Source organism: Stegodyphus dumicola, chromosome 7, assembly GCF_044657685.1.
Source record: "Stegodyphus dumicola isolate Sdum_Otavi_A_Nest chromosome 7, ASM4465768v1".
Lineage (NCBI taxonomy): Eukaryota > Metazoa > Arthropoda > Arachnida > Araneae > Eresidae > Stegodyphus > Stegodyphus dumicola.
Genome location: NC_140774.1, coordinates 140388967 through 140407318, shown reverse-complemented (window position 1 = coordinate 140407318; position 18352 = coordinate 140388967). Strand labels below are relative to the sequence as shown.

General features: G+C 31.3%; 1 protein-coding gene across 4 annotated transcripts in view; it reads right to left on the bottom strand.

Moving 5' to 3' along the window:
- LOC118186868 (transmembrane protein 120A-like) overlaps window positions 1–5366 on the bottom strand; it is an 86239-nt gene extending 80873 nt beyond the window's left edge. For 3 of the 4 annotated variants that reach the window (XM_035357039.2, XM_035357042.2, XM_035357041.2), the window contains exons 1-2: window positions 5287–5366; window positions 1300–1390 (exon numbers count right to left, since the gene is read on the bottom strand). In XM_035357039.2, the coding sequence (XP_035212930.1) occupies window positions 1300–1377 (78 nt within the window). In that variant the 5' untranslated portion in view covers window positions 1378–1390; window positions 5287–5366. Of the gene's footprint in view, window positions 1–1299; window positions 1391–4718; window positions 5193–5286 lie in introns of those variants that run through there. The other variant, XM_035357040.2, reaches the window with a different exon arrangement.
- Between the last annotated feature and the right edge of the window lie 12986 nt (window positions 5367–18352).

Below are 18352 nucleotides of genomic sequence, written 5' to 3'. Positions count from 1 at the left end.
GCTCTAAGCAGAAATATAGAGTTTTGTGGAAATTTCCTAAAACTGAAGTTGATCCATTTTCAAAACTGAATTACTAGCAACTGATTAATATATCTGATTTGCATGTTGATTTGGTACTGTTCTTTTATCAGGGGACCGGATTCAGAAATGTGTGTATGTATGTATAAATGTATGTGTTCATATATGCATGTATATGTGTATGACATACATTTCTGAATCTAGTCCCCATAACAGAACAGTACCGTTAATTTTTTCTGCAAGGTGGAAGGCCTCTGTTTAGAAGAATTCTTATGTGAAAGAAACTGGTGGCATATTAGGCTTTGATTAGTTGCTGATGTAAAATTTATGCCTGTGAATGATAGTTTCTTCACATGTTATTTTTAGTAATAAAGGAAAATTTTTTGAAATCCTGCACATTTCCTGAATTTCAAGAAGACAGTAACATAATGCAGGCTAAAAGGAAATAAAATTGTGTATAGTTTTTATAAAAGCTTACTACAAGATTAATTTTAACCAACACTTTTTGTTTACGTTAAAATATGTTCTGTACTCCTGTCATTTTGTCTGCTTCTACCAGAATAAGTGAATGAGAGAAGTTTTAAATAAAATGATAATTTAAAATAAGGAAGGAATGGCATCAGCTGTCTCACTCTAAAGCAAATTCCTCTTGTATAGCTGACACAAGCAGGAAAACTTCTGATCTGGTGTGTTTCACTTTTGGTATATTAGGTAATTAATTTTAGAAATTTATTGTGTCAGATATTAGGATAGAATTTATCTTGTGATTTTAGGTAATCTGACTTTATATGTTGTCTGCTGTTCTGTAAGCTGCTGGTAAACTGCTTTCTTATTCTCGAAATTTATTGCAATTTTCAATTCTGCCTCAAAGCATCAACATGCTTTAACTATTTGTATAAAGCAAAGTATTATTTAGATGTGTTTGTAAATCCATCTTTAATGTTAGAGTGAATGCTTTGCAATTATTTTACTACACAAAATGACTGAAATTTGTAGGTTATTTAAATTTTGGAAATGTAAGATTGCAAGGATTGTCTCTATAGTCCAGTTAACATAAAAAATACTCATTATATTTAAATTATGTTAAAAGTATAAAGCTAAGCTATAAAAGACAAGAAAATTATGCCTTTCGCATTGGAGTCAAAATTTATACTAATACTTTAAGCTAATTTTATATTCCTTATTCTTTACTTTAAACTAGTACCACTTTTATTTACTGACAATAAGATATCATAATACATGTCAAATAATGGTATATTCCAAATAAGGTTTAAAAATTACTTCCAGTTCAGGGAATGTTTTGTTCAACTCATTCCATTCTTCAACAATACTTGATAAGCCATCAACCTTTTCCTCCATGGTCTAGGTAATACTGAAAAATGTTAAAAAAATTAATAAAACATAGAAAATTTTTAAGATCTTAAAAAATGATATTTGATGAGAAAAAACAATATTTGTGTAAAAGAAATATAACTGGAATATCATAAACGTATATAAGAAATGGAAAGTTCTCCAATACATGTAACTAAAATGACTACTTATATTAAATTTCTATTAAAAAATTCTATTATTCAAATATTAAGGTACAAGATATTCCCTATTTAAGGACATTTATTTTAATTATGTCATTTTTAAGAAGGACTTGTACTAGTTTAATAAGAAATATTTAAAACTGCTTTTCACTAAAAGAGGTGGCAGATGGAAGTATAAAGCATGCAGTGTTTATTTCATGAAATGTCTAAAAAAATATGATTTTAATTGAAAAACAGCATGATGGTTCAAGGCAGTTTTAAATGTCAGTCAGTCAAAATGCCTCAAAATCCTACAAAAATCTGCATCATGGGAGATATACTTCAGTCTAAGCAGCCAGAGCATCATATTTCACACTTTCAGCCAGTCAAAACAACTGACAAACCTTGACTTTTGATTACAAAAAAATATGATTTTAATTGAAAAACAGCATGATGGTTCAAGACAATTTTACAAAATGCCTCAAAATCCTACAAAAATCTGCATCATGGGAGATATACATCAGACCTACCTAGATTTCCCATTGCCTCTTACGATTTTTCCTTCACGCACAATCATGCCATTAGTTTTAAGTAAGCCAAATCTCTTTCTAGTTTTGAAAGGTGAAATTACAAATTATATTTCAATAATGATGTAGTATATAATTTTAGCAAATTATTTATTTCTTAGATAATAGCAAATAAAGTGCTATTTTTAAATATAAAAATAAATATAAATAATTAAAAATACATAAATAAAAATGATTCCATCAGTTAATTAAATAGCCTATTAAATTTTTAATTTGATTATTAAAATTAAATTCCTTCCAATTAAAAAAAAAGCAGAAGCAGGTCTTAAATTGGCAGTTTTTAGTTACCAAACAATAGTCCTTATTGTTATTAATGAATCTTCATGTTTCTTACAGATAACAGGTTGACAGACACAAGTCTGCAGTGTGGCATTCCAAATGTTGTGTAGATAATTAGGTTCAAAATCTTCCAACGCAATTCAATTATTTAAGTTTTATCACCATTTGAACGTCATATGGTACTGCAGAACTGACTAACAATACTGCAGATGGCATTAAAAAAAAAAACAGAAGCAATTTTAGTGAAACCATCTTAAAAACGGATAACTAACTAAAAATGGTAGACTGATTAATTACTTCACCATTATCCATACTTCTACACATTTAGTATATTTCCAGTTTAAGTTTTATATATAATTTGACAAGATATAATAAGTTATTGGCTAATCTTTGGAATATGATAACAGGTAGTTTGGTAACATTTTGGTAAGGCGATAAAGGTTACTAGCTAAGACTTCAGCAATAATCTGAGAAGTACACAGTTCGAATCACAGATTATTTTGTCTCAGAGAAATGAGAGATCATGAGACATGTAATGTGACATTTTCCGGAAAATTGGAATCGTGAGTTTAGCTAATAAGCACTTAGAAACAATTTCGCTGCTAAAGTGCAGAATCACCCACTTACTTGTTTGGCACTTTTTACAAGAGTAAGAAGAATTGGATTTGTGTCAATTTTCGTTGACTTTTTAAGTGAAAATAGGTCGATGTGTACATGGATAAAGTCAAGAGTATGTGCAATGCCATTTTTGTGCAGTTATGGGATTTTTTTTAAGTGAAAATAGGTCAACGTGTACAAGGATACCGAGTATGTGCAATTCTTAAAAACGCGGCAAGCAGTGGGCGATTCCACACTTTCTCCCAATTTCGCACCTAATCTTTGTCATGATTAAGCACTTTTGTACCATAAAAGTTCTAGCATAAGCGTAATTCGGCTAGCAGATTATTGGAAAAAATGTTGAGTTAAAAAAAAAAAAAAAAAAAAAAAATAGCCTTTACTTTGTAAAAACAAAATGGCGTCCCCCCCAAAAAAAACTAGCGGGTTGCTGTAGCAGGGTTAGTCGCCAAATTTTCACCAAAAAATCGCCAAGTTACCATAATCAGAAGATTCACCAAGTTATTTTTGGAAAGCTGATAAGATAAATTTCCTCATATCAATTAATGGCAATTACTTTCATGTTTTTCATAATTTAATGGCTTATGGAAGCTATGCTCTATAATAGTAAAGTAGAAAAATAATTTACTGCTTGCTATAACTATTTACTACTGTTAAAATATATAGAATTGACAAGTTCAATATAGTAGAACAATTGGGGATTTCTAAATAGGCTATAGCCTATGAAGGAAAATTTTTCCGTGACCACTAAAAATGAAGTTTCGCTGAATTTCTTAGCTCTCTACTCGGTTCTCAGTAATGGGTGGCATGGCAACGGCAGCACCATCCAATTGTCTCACTCATGCATGGCATCGATATAATAATATCTGTCCTGGTTTCAAGATTCAGCGCAGAGTAGGAGCACACACGGCAGCCAAAGGCTGTGCCAGCTGCCTCATTTCCAGTATCATTCACAATTTTCAAAATTTAAATAAATACGTTTGAATCTATATCTGCAATTCACAAATACTATGTACAATAATCCATAATATAAATAGTGCCTACTGTAGGCTATAGAAGCCAATAATTTAATTGGTTATTTGAGATCAGACATCTAATTTGTTTGTTTTTCATTTTCAATGATAACGAATAAAGTGTTGATTTGAAAGATATTTTGCACACTTATACATTAATCCTATTACATCAAAATACATTAAATTATATCTCTTCAAAATTTATATTATAATAATTAGAAACAATGTGTTGCATAGTTTTTCACAGTATTTTTTACTATCAACTTCTTTTATCCATCTCAAATTCATTCATTTCAGTTTTACTGCTTATAGTTCGTTTTCTTTCTTCATTTTATTTTTTTGCAGTATGTATCTAATGTGTACAAATTGCAAATGGTAGAAAACATTTAGGTGGAGATGCAGAAAATCATAAAGTACCTTTTATCTAAGAGATAGCCTAGAAGATGTATTTTAGCAAATTTTGGACTTATGCCAAGTTATTTGTAGGTTCTCTGTTAATCTATAAACACTTTAGAAAACTGACATGAACAATGTATGCTTATTTCATGACTGATTATATAACTAAATATACCTTTCATAAAAAAAGGACATCTGAAGACTTGATTACATTCCTTCATTCACAATGAATTTTCAGTCAACTTTAGTTTTTAAAATAATAATAACTAGAAATCAAGAATTAAAATAGGCATACTTACAGTATCTTAGTGTTAAACAGTAATAATCTTTCCCCTTCCCAATTACCAGTGTCATCCAATTATGACTTTTAAACTTTCTATTGATTTATAATAATTTGAAATCAAATGTTCATATTTTGTTCATTTCAAACATAATACAAATATTCTTCTTCTGAAAGATATTTAAAAACCAAAGCGTTAAATATTCAGCTTCAAAAATTACACTCCAGGTTGCAGATATAATTCTTTGTTCATTAAATGACCTGATATTTTTTCCATGTTAACATGACAAGTATCACCAATAAAACTGAAATAATTAATTATAACCAAAACGTAATTCAAAATAAGATTTTCAAAAGTAAGCATTTCCTAATCTCAACCTTGAGGCAAGCTTTTGCATAGATAACGCCCAGTACTAATAATAAAATAACACAAAAGGCGGTGGAAATTTTAAACATCATAAAATTAATAATTATATTAAAGCAAATGTCCGTAATAAAAATGATATACGATGAAAACGTTGTCAAAAATAATTTTCAGATTTTTAAAATTAAAGCAATACGAAGCACGGTAATATTTATTTACATACCTACAAAATAACCAAAAACTTATCTCAAAATTCAATACACGAAATCAAAGGTGTCTGCTCTTTGAACCGGCACGGAGCTGTGTTGCCAGAAAAAGTACCAATATTGTGCTCCAAAAGTAAAATGCAAGTGAAAGGAGGTATGAATACAATAAGCTTTCATTTAAAATGAATATGATAATTAATGCACTAAAATGAGGAAAATAATAATTTATCATATGATTTGATGGAAATAATAGATTCTATTTACAGCAATAGATAATTCTATTCACAGTATTCTCTTCTAGACTGGCAATGAAAATATCGTGTATTTGGAGTATCAGAGCAGTTGAATTCTAAATGATGAATTAAGACGTGGATCTAGTGTAGCTACGTTTCGTATTTACTTTACAGCCAAATACCGTAGTATTTAAAACCAGCAAAGTGGAATTTTATTATTTTAGGCCCATTTCAACACAATTCATCTATGATTTTATATTGCGAATAACAAATGTGTGGGGCGCCCTTGACAAATTGGGGAAAAAAAAAAAAAAAGATGCTTTAGACAATGCAGTTCGATTATTAGAGTTTAGTTATTTCGGTGATTTCAGTTTGCGTTAATGTAATGATGCAGGCACATGAAATTAACACTTCGGCGAATAAGATTTGAATTTGGAAATTGAAACCTTTCAGCCAATACCGAAATATTTTTACAGCCAATAGAGAAATTGTGATCTGAAACTAAACAACTCTTAACTCAAATTTCATCTTAGGTGCGTTGCATTCTTCTCAATTCTATTTTTAGGGCTGGCGCCGATGCTGGTGCATCAGTGTAGTCGCACCGGGCGTCAGAATTTAGAGACGGCAAAATACTCTGCATCACATTATTATTAGCATATATTTCCATTGCAAATTCTTCCGACCCATTTGGTCTTTCACGATGTGATGGTCGTAATACATTTGTTTTTACATATCTTTGCTTTATTGTTTGCTATATAATCTAGTAATGCCACACCAACCTCATGGATCAATTTCACCTCCTCCCGCATATCCATTAAATAGTTTTGTTTTATTCCATGTTCTGTCAATGTTGCTTATTTTTTTAACAGGAATGTAGTCGATGCATGTTTAACAACGTTTAAAATATTTTTACTCTAAGCATTGCGCACAGTGAAGTTTGGATTAATTTTATGAGTTGATTTAGTGTCTTAACTTTACTGTTCATTGTAAAATACAAGAATAAAAGAATTGATCCAACTTCATTTAATCTTTATTTTATATTATTTAAATAGTACTTAATTATCGTTTAATCTTATCGCCAAGTGTCAAATGTATTATACAGCTTAAAAGTTGGGTTTATTCTCTACTTTTTAACTCATATTGTTTTATGAATTGCATAGCTATTTTCGATCCCATGCAATTCATACCGTAGAGAGTTTCACGCGTTCACCTATTTCATTCGTTAAAAATTGGGGGTTTATCAGTGTTGATTAAATGCATGTAGCTGTGGTGAAATTTCTGAAGTTTAACGAAAACCAAGAAAGGAAAGGTGTTCAGTTTGAAAGAGTAAAATTTTAATTAGAAGTTCAGGACTGTTTCAGACAAATACTGGGTTTCTACAGTAGTTACGATTTAATTTGGAGGGGAGGAGCTTTGACTTTTATCTAAAACAACTGTTTTTGTAATTGACAGCTATTTGTAACTGAAACTTCAGTTCCGGGGGGCTCTTCAGCAGCCATTAAATACAGTGGCGTAGCTAGGGTGGGGGAAGGGGGGACATCTGTCCCTGGGCGCAGCATCCAAGGGGCGTCCAAATTGATGTGATGAAATTGCAGAGTGAAATGTTTTCTGTTCTTGGAGCACAGAAAGAGGCGCAAAATCTTCAGTTGTCCTCGGGCGCTGAAAACCTTAGCTACGCCTTTGATTAAATATGACCATGGAGGCAATAATAAGTAACCAAAAGCATTCTGAAGTTACAACTAGTAGTTGCTTAGTTATCCATATGGAACTTCTCCTGAAGTTATTCTTACGTCGGAAGGAAAATTTTGACGTCTCATATTTCGGCAAAGCCACGATGTATTTACTCAAAATTCTGCTCACAGATTCAGGCGCAATCCATTTCCCTGACCTATTTCGGAAAAAAATGAATATTGAATGCAAAACTGCGATTATTCAATTACATGTAGTCTTGGAGATCAGTGCGCTTGTAATATTTTTGTGGCAGAATAAATTTCTCGAAATATTTCAAAAAATGAAATTAACACTTTTGTTAAAATACTCCGATAGCTGGCTTCGTAGTGACATTTAAGCCACTAACTAAAGATCGTTTTAAATAAATATAGTATTTTAATGAATAACTATAAATAATAACTATATATAACTTAGTTTGTGTTCATATTAAACATTTTTATTAATCTTTTCGATAGTAATTCTGTTTTTAAGCTTGTAATATGAATTTCTCTGGAATCAGCAATTCTGACCAATCAAGTTTCGTATATGTGGATCAATTTTAGTAGAAGTCAGTATCGATAAAGTTGAAAAGAATGAACATTTATTGTTATTACTAATTTGTTACATCCGCACACGATCCTTACGGTGACACATGATTCCTTTGATGGCGCCATCTGGGGATTGTAAAATTTCCAATTACTTTATTTCCACTTAGTTCAAATACAACTTATGGCGAAGGAGTTAAAGAAGTGAAAGAGAATACAATTAATGATTAGACCGTCAATCTCGAAACGCCTGCTATTGTTAGCTGGGCCAGTTCAATATACGCAGGTGAGAGGAATAGAAAGGAAAGGTTCAGGAATGGTTTCCAACTTAAATAATTAGATCGTGGAATGGCTTTCCATGGGTACTAAGGAAAAAAGGGATATGCTAGCTGACTTATTCCCGAACCGTAGAAGGAGTTTCACTGCTTACTTTTTATGCTCTATATTTTATTGAACATTTTAGAACAGATATCAATTTATGAAACAAAAAACTATTTCGTAGAGAAATATGTGTTTGCAATGTAAAATTGCATGCTTATTTAAAATTTGCTTAAAGGCATAACGTTTTGGCGAAATTACATAATTTTGTTTATTCCAACGAAATTTAATATTTATTAGAACTCTTATTACGGTAAAGTAACAGAGTATTACATGAAGTTACAATATGTAACTGTAAAGTTCTTATTTACTTAAGGTATTGTAGAAAATTGTAACTGTAGAAAAAAAGGGGCAGACAATAAGAATAATAAATAATATACTTACTAATGAAACGCTAGCTACCCTCACAAAGCAGGAGCCCGTTCATAGTAGGCGCTTAATCTCGGAACGACTGAAATTCCTTATACTCAAAATCCCTTTTCCTTTTTCCTCTTAGCTCATCCCTACTTTCATGTACCATACCTACATGAAAGTAGGGATTATTATACAACACTCATCTGTGTTATGAAATAAAATGTTTATGATATTTCTAAAATTTACTAAAATATGAGTAATTACATGAAGAAACACAGTTTTTTGTAAAATGTTTCTTATCGTTTTATATAGAAATACTTATAAAACAATCAAATTAATAAATATAACTTAGATTGTAGCTTAAAACCTAGTAAATAATATAGAAAACACTTAAGTGAAATTTAATAGAGATATCTTTAAAACATTTTGAGTAATTACATTTCTTGTATGTAAAAACACTAGAAAAATTAGTTTTCCAGAAAACGCATTTAAAGATTTCACATTAACAGAAAAACTGTTCTGTTGTATTTACACACTTAAAATTCTCCACATTTGTACATCACACAAACTCCATATCTTTTATACTTAAGTAATTTTGATTTCCTATTTGATTTTAAGTTTTTTTTTTCTGGCTATTTTCGAAATGAGCGACGAATGACGTTTCGAGTTCTTTATTCTTTCGTTATCAATTCCAAAGTAATTTTTAATCATTTCTTGTTCAATTGATATGCCTAAATGTTCAAACACGGGAAGTAATCCAAGATACCCTGAATTAAAAATTAAAACTGCTATATATGCACTCAGCAACATAGTCTTTATACCTAATCGCAATGTTGCCAGACCCAGTTCAAAAAACCGCAATGTTGCCAGTCCCATTTCAAAACATTAAGGCAAATAATTATTGCCAGAAACAAAAATGGTACCCAGAATTAAAGTGAAATGTTTTAGCACAATTTTTACACACAAACAGGTAAAAAAAAACACGGATAACAACATTGTTTACCTTTAAGTTGAGCTTTCTAAACGGCACTTCCGGTCTTTCTGCTTTCACTCCCAGTGCAGTTAATTGGCTATATCTTCTCTTCTAATTATCACAAACGTAAAAACGAACCATTTTCGGAATCCTATAAAACTGACCTTTCAAATTGGGCAATTAAAAAAAATCGAACTTTTTCGCCGAAATCGTTTTTTTTAGCGTAGGCAGATACCTTAAGTTTCCAAATGTTAAAAATATGCTTTCTGTAAGCAGTTTTATTATTTTACAGTTATAATCTAATAATCATGCAAAAAATTAGTATGTTCTGGATTAATATGCATAGGTTTTTCGGATTTCAGCAGCTATTTTCCTGCGATATTGTGCAACTATTAACTTCATCATTCGTGGCAGTCCAGCTAATTGGAATTAGGTAAAACAGAGAAAGGTTTCACTCGCGTACGAAATAAGGATACCTAGTGGTGATGAATACCAGCCAGAAAAGTTTCACACTTACCTCTTAATGTTTCAGCACTCATCTTGGATACCTCCATGACTTCAGCAAGTTCTTCAAGTTACTTCTGCATCTGCTTCTAAGCATCCCCAGGACCTGAAGCAAGCGTGTACGTTTGAAGCAGTCATGAGCTTCGCCACGTAGATAGATCGCATTAATCGCGACGCGATAATCGAACACGGTTTTAAGCTTGAAGCCTTCAGTCCATGGTAATACTGATATGCAGTTGTAGGTAAGTCCATTAAATAAAGTAAGAGTATTCGGAAAAATAACTTCAATAAATCAATTCTCATCGGTATTTAACAACGACTTAGCATTAAGATGACGTTTAAGATGATCATTCACGGATTCCTGCGCTGGTCGATGCAACGCAGTCATAATGCATAACATAAGAGCGAAATCACAGCGTACCTTCACGCATGATGGCAAAGGTCGAACTGAAAAAGTCTGGCTTTATCTAAACTAGTTTTTATTTTATTTCATTTTAAAATCATATCATTCTTATGGAGCATCTTGTATAATGAGTATACCCTTTTCCGAAACATAACTATTAGAAATGGGACACCGTATAAAAAGTTATATCTCGTAATTTTTACAAAACTGATATCTAAAATTTAAAAAATGCCGAAATATGAATATTTACGTCAACTGAAGCACTTTTTAAAATTAGAAGTATATGTCTACGACGAACGGTTTACGAAAATAAAAGTCACATAAGGGTTTTAAGGACACGGTGTGTAGTCACAACGAAATTTAATCTGAGCAGAGTAGCGTTTTTGTATTTGAAATAACGACATTATGTTCTTATGTGGAACACGTCTAACATTTTATATGTTGAAATTAACTTACATATAACGCGAAATCTTACAATGTTTCTAACAAGAAATAAAGTGAAAATATCAAAAACAAACGAATCCGTTCAGTACGAATTAAGCTCATTTGCTATATTTGTAAATATTATTAAGTATTTTTAACAAGTATGATTGCCGAAGGATAAACTGAAGCTTTGACGAACGTTTTTTACATTCTCCCGTAACTGCCTTATGCTTGATTTGCTTATAGCTAATTTTCTTGCAAGCGATGAAACACGTATACCATGTTTTAACTTGTTTAAAATTTATATTTTTTGAAAAATGTCAAATCTTTGCTTCTTTTTGCTACTCTTTATCATTTTAGTCTTCCCCTTTGATGCCTTATTGAATTTTTGAACCTAAAAGAAATACAAATGCAAAGGAAGAAAAGGATAAACACTGATAAATACTTGATTACAGATGAATGGATTCATAAAGATAAATACTTGATTACAGATGAATGGATGCGACTTCTTACATAAAATATACTACAGCATCTTGTGCACAAGATTATATATGTGTAATAATTTAGGAATGCGAGTAAGAAGACACAAATAATTGCAGCCGTAGCCGTTATTATCGATAGTGCTGGTACAGTTACATAGTAGAAGAAGAAACCTGCAGACGTTGAATTCATTATAGATAACAGGGCACATAATATTATTCCTTGATTAATAACTTTTTAAGACACAGTTTGTCCTTTTCACATCACTGTGGTGTAACCAGTACCTTACAATACTATATACGCTTATTGCACTATAAACAAAAGAAGATACAGAGAAGCCACAAGAAATGAGTTAACAGGCAAGAGTGAGTTGAAAAAGTGAATGCACATTTTATACGTAAGATCAGAATCCTTTGTTTTTAAACAGAGTCTGCCACGTAATGCAAATGATATAATGCAGGTTAGTTCTTCAGTGGCGCAGTTTATCAAAGTTGTTACTATTTTTAGAATAGAGAGGAGAAGTACCCAAATTAAAATGAGTAATTTTGAGTTTCCTATATTTATCTTATAGCATTAAATCTAAGATATAAAAATAATAAACAGATAAAATATATGCAAGTTTCATTTTATTTTAAACGACGGAAAGCGGAAAATAATGTAGTAAAATAATTAAAATAATGTAGTGTCGAAAAGTAATGTAGAATAGAAGAGAAAAAGATATTATTGCTTGGAAAAAAGGTGTCTCCTTCCGTGAAAACATCAGGTAACCGTCTTCCTGAGCAATCTCTCATCTCTTTGGTAAGGTAAAAGACGTTAGAGGAGCTCTACCTTCGTAAGCGGCACTACTCGACTTTGTTAGAAACAAATTAAGCCTCCGTTTTACTCAGAATTTGTTCAATGCGATTTTTTGATGCCTGCATTTTAAAATGTTTCAAAAGTGAGATATGGCATTATCACTGAAAATGTTATGCTGTAGCTCGGCTATATCAGGGTAATATCATCAGGTGAAAATTTTACCTTACCCCATTTTGCAAAAATTGCTTTGATTATAAAACTAGGTTTATCTTTTCTTTCTTTGTGTTCCTCCGAAAACAGTCTCTACATTAGTCGCTTTTTATTGCTGCTTCTGAAGTTTTCAATTCTTTCTTTGTGGGCTCATTTTTAAAGTTTTCTAGTAACTTTTCCATTCATTCTTAACTTTCAAGCCCTTGGGTTTACTTAGAGACACAATATTAAGATAACAAAACATCATCAGTGTCGTAATAATAGAAAGGGGATATATATATTCTCAAAAGTTAAATGTTATTTAGCAATGTATTTTTAGATTAAATCTCAAACAGAAATGCAGAATTACAAAATTCAACAGAAATAGTGTATAGATATATGAGATAAACTCCGAAGCATTATACCCAATTAAATGTATGCGACTGCAAAGTATTCGTAATGAGCTAGAAGATCTATTCTAAAATGAGGTAATTCTGCTTCCATCCCTTATTCTTTCTTTAAGTATTATTCCTTTACGTAACAATTCCTACAAAATTCTTCAGGCAAAAATATTCTGCGTGTAATAAAATGCCAGATCTTCAAGGTAGATTTTCCACAGAAAGAAATGAATTCCAAAGTTCGAATCGATCGAAGCAAGTATATAGAAGCGGAAACTTCGAAGCAAAAGTGTACTTTTGATAGGAAGTATTCCCGAAAAGGGCTTATAAATGATTCTGAAACTGAAGCATGCATAGCTTGTCATATTTTCTCCTTCTTATCGAAAGATGCTGAACGAACAAATATAGCCCAATTCCAAAGTTGTAGAAACTTATAAAATTATCCTAAATCTGTCACGATTCTTTTAAAAGTTTGTTACATACAGAGTGGTCATAAAATATTCCTTTCTTACATATGGGCCCCTAGTGACCTTACAGTTCAACGGATCGAAATGTACTGCATATTAAACTCGAGATATAAGAATCTGTAATGAAAGCGCTTGAGAATAATGAAAATAACAACCATCGAGCTCTACAGATTATGTTATAGCCAATATAGTTAGAAACTTTTTAAGGTTAACATCCATGTTTCGTAACAACGTAAAGAGTATTCAATAAGAATGATATAATTTTAAAATGAAAATAAAATAAAAATTATTTCTGACGTAAATAAATTTAACTTTTATATTATTTTGAAGTATAATTTATGACATTATGATTTGAATAAAACATAATTTAATGTCCACTTCGATTTAGGGCACTCGAGCGGATTTCATGAATTCAATCTTCGATAATTGTATGCAATAACTCGGGTCTAATGTCAAGAATGCAGCGTTCGATACTTTTTCTTAATGCTTCAAGGTTTTGTGGTTTATTCGCATAGACCACTGATTTCAAATAACACACAAAAAGTAATCTAAAGGAATCAAGTCACTACTCCTGGGAGGCCAAATAACAAATGCATTTTGTAAAATTACCATTTCACCAAATTCTTAATTTCTTCAAGGGTTCTTCTGGCTTCTTCGTGGTTTGTTCGTATAGATCATGATTTCAAATAACCCACAAAATCTAATCTAAAGGAATTAAGTCGCTACTCCTGGAAGGCCAAATGACAAATGCGTTTTGTGAAATTATCATTTCGGCAAATATTTTTCACGTGTGGCGCAGTCTTGTTGGAACTACATTTCTCCAAATCAAATACCCTCTAAATTTGTCTACAAAATTTTTGTTATAATTAATTGGTATCATTCATCAATCACTTTAACAACACCTTCTTATCGTTTTTTTTGGGGGGGGCGAGGAAGAAGGTCTGATGATATAAATCATACCGTACGATGGACTTTTACGAATGCAAGGACGATTATGGGGATCATAATTTTCGCAAAAAATATTGGATGGTAACTAAACGCTCTTGAAGCGTGTGTTTAGCCACGCTGAACTGTCAGAGCATACTAAACACAAATAAATATTAATGACATTAATAATATTTCAAACAATTTGTCATTCCGTTTGAAATTTATATCATTTTTACTGGAATATCTTTATGATGGGTACAATGAAAAGCTATGATGTTGGGAGAGTACCTGCATTCGAAAGAACGCCGACACAGAGCGCTACCAAAAATGAGGAAGGGTAATGACCCGCAAAAAAAAAGCAGGCAACTTTCCTCCTTGTGAGCGCACTTGTTTACCACGATTATATCTCATCTAGATGACATTCTTATAGATATGCCACGAAAAATAGTATCAGATGGATATTACGTGATTGGCATTTATAATTTGCTCTTACTGTAAATGCAATCTTACAGCCATAATGAGAATCATGCGCCCATTCATACGCCTGTATGTAGTTTTCCTTTTTTTTTTTTTTTTTTTTTTTGGTCATTCCCTGCTTATTTCCTTTGCCGATGCTTTTGCATTGGGTGTTTTCGAGATGCGGATGCCATTCAAACGCCATTATGATCTTTTACTGCCCCGAGCGCATCACATTGCAAAAAGTGGATATTGCTATGGGAAACTTTTGGAAGTTTGTAGCTGTAATGCAAATCGAGAGAGCTCGGTTATTGTTATTCACCTTATTCTCCAGCGGCAGCGTTGTAAATAGGGATTATAATACCAGTTTATGGTCAATATAGAAAGATGAACTGAAGAAAAAATTGCTGGTTCTTTTAAATAGTCTCCCTTTATATATTTATTGAAATTTGGGGTATAAAAAATTACAAGTTAATCTTGAAACGAAGTATTTGAAACATTTAAAGTCATTTAGAATATATATAATTACAAGGTAGTCATAAATCTACGTGCATTAAACCCTTGCTGAAAGTAGAGCAAGGGTCATTACTACAGGTTACTTAGGTCATTACTACATTGCGAGTACGTCAAAATCACGTTCCGCTCCATAATTAACTTTCTATGGAAAAAAATGGTATAATTGAGATAGGCTTTCTTCTAGAAAGTACTTAAATATTGTTGCTATCAAAAAGAATAAATTAAATAAATATTAATTAAAAGGACCTTTGTCACTGCTTAATAAATACGTGATACAATTATTGTTTTAGAAAGCTGGTGCTTTTTCCTGGGAACAATGACTAACGTAACTCTAGAAGTTTTGGGGTAAGGACCGTAGTTTTTAAATGGTTTTCATAAAGTGCCTTCTTATTCATTTGGATTAATATTTATTGCAAAATAAGAGTTTCTGTAGCTTTAAAAAAAATTCGTTCAAGTTCTTATAAGTCGCTTTAACTTCTTCATCATCACTGTTTTCACTGTAGGCTGATGTTATAAGATTTCCAATTCTTCGTTCATTTCTGGATTAATTCTTAATTATTTCTGGATTAATTCTTCTTCTAATTAATTCTTCTTCGACATCTGAAAAATCCTTCACCGAGAGGTGCTTTTGCCCAGTTCCTTTGGCTTCATTTTCTATGGAAATTTCTAGGCTATGGAAATCCTTTTAAACTGCTGACAATTTCTGGCCAGAGCTGATGCGTCAAGCAGTCAGTGTTGACTGAATGAACTCTGAAGGAATGAAATTCTAACGCTGAGTTAATTAAATGGAAAATATAAGAAAAAAACATACATGCAAACTACTGTTCCTGAAATCCACAATCAGCAAGGATTTAGTAAATTATCAATACACAGAAAACTGTAAATAGGAAATTTTATTTGCATCTTTGCTATGCAGAATCACATATTTTGTTTTGTTTCGGAAGAGCGCATACGCCAACAGAAGTAAATTGTGAAAGTAGCCTAAAATTTTACCAACAAACGGGTGTTATTTCACCTGCCGATTCTTCGGCAAATAATATATATGATACGCATATGTCTTTTTAATTTCGTCACCATTGTCCTAAAAAATTTGATAAATTTAAAATCTGATATAAATTTTAAAGGTAATGAACTTGACAATTTCTCATGCAATATCAGTGCTACAACCGCCCATAGCTTTTGCCAGTACCTTTTGCCAGATACCGAAGCATTTTTTAAAAGGTTAAATTATATATATATATATATATATATATGATGTACATTATTCCGAAATTCATGCTTGATGAACTATAAAGCAAAATACAGTTTTGAGTAACTAAGTTTAGAATGCTTTGAAGTATCTTACAAGAGAAAAAAACTGTTTAAAAGATGTTATGCAGTATCGTTTTGATCCTGATCCCAAAAATTGAAATGGGAGCTATAAACATTAAATATATCCAGGAAAACTACAATAAAGAAGAAAATTGTGAAAGTTTGTATAAGAATAAAACAGATGATATTGAACTATAAGCAATAATATTTGATTTGAGTCCCGAAAACATTCTATGCGAAATCCGTCGATATATATTGTTATGATATTTTATGAATAAAAACTTCAGTTCTTAATGTTGTGTCTGATACTGCCCTTCTCTCTTATGTTTCAAGCGGAAAATGTGCGCTACTCCCTCTGGCGATACACAGACGCCAGACATCACTTAGAACTTGAATAACAATTATATAGTTCAGCTTGGACAATTATTCATTGAGTGGTTACGGTGCACTTACCACTTACTAAATAAATGTCAATGCTGAACTATGCAGAAGTCCACTTTAATCTCAAAGACAGGTAAGTCACAGTTAAATAGCTTGTAAATATTGTATATAATAATTCAATACCTTTTGTGTCCAAATAAATTGATATTTGTATTGAAAATTCGAAAGTGTTTCGTTTCTGGATTAAGAAGAATTAGGAAAGCAACAACTGCTTCTAATAAGAACCAAAATCATTGTATCCTTTAAAGAATTTACTTGTGTTATTTTTTAAATTTTATCTTTGAAGGATAAATAGATGAATAAATAAATAATTAAGTTTACAAAAAACTTAATTAAGTTTACAAAAAACTTAATTATTTACAAAAAACATAATTAAATGAAATTCTAGAGCTGAACAAATTAAATGGAAACAATACGATAATGCATATATGCGAAATAATGAATATATGAGTATTTCCAGCATGAAAAAATAAAGGAAACATACATTGTCATGCATATTCTTTCTAAGTAAATACCAGACCAACAAGTGTACTACTCGAGTTTCTTCATTCGTTGTCTTGTTTTGCGCAAAAACCTCAAAAATTAGATTGCCATCCAGTAGATTATGGTTTGATAAATTATGCTTTTTAGATGCCTGTTTATTTGAAAAAGAGTTTATAAATAAAAATATTTAATTACATATGCAGGTAAAGCATTTTATTAACCATAAAAGCTAAGCAACAACCTGTGTTAAACGTAGATTTTTAGCATAGAAACGCTATTTATTTCGAGGGCGAGCAAAGTCCTTCTTCCTTGGAAGAAAACTTCAGTTTTTGTATTATTTACTCTATTACTCTTTCTTATATTTTTCAATAAATTTTTTTTTGGAAAGTAAAAGTACTGGTAAATTACCAGTAAACCGATTTTTAATTGATAATTTTTCCTAAATACCGATAACTGAAAAAGGGAGTAAATTGCTCTTCAGAATTAAAGGATATTAACAGAACTAAAACTTTACATGTTGAAAAGTGATTAAAAACGATTTGTATAATATATTGTTTAACATACATTATCATTCTTGCCAGTTGATTAGTATCAAAATACTGAATTTACAATCAAATTCATGAAAATTAAAAAAAAAAAAAAAAAAAAAAAAAAAAAAAAAAAAAAAAGGGTAAAAATATCCTTCCTGTTTTGCAATAACTCTTTCTTAACGATAAGATTGCATGTTGATTTCATAGAATTTACCAGACTGTTGAGAAAGTCTTGCGAAACTGCATATAATTCTTCTGAAAGTGCCCTTTTTACATTCTGAATGATCCAGTGACGGATATGGCGCGGAGAAAATCGACGGTCTAACTTACACCATATATGATCAATCAAGTTCAAGTCTGTTGAGTGAGCTCATCAGTCGTTTCGATTGATATCTTCTATTTCCGAGTATTTTGACATCAAAGATGTTCTATGCGTATGAGCATGACCATTCAAACAAAATTCTAGACCAACCGTATTTCTAAACTAAGTTTTATGGGGTTCCAAGTTCTCTTCCTTATATCTGTGGCTAGTTATAGAATCGCCTTTTTCTCCCGCCTTTTTAGCTT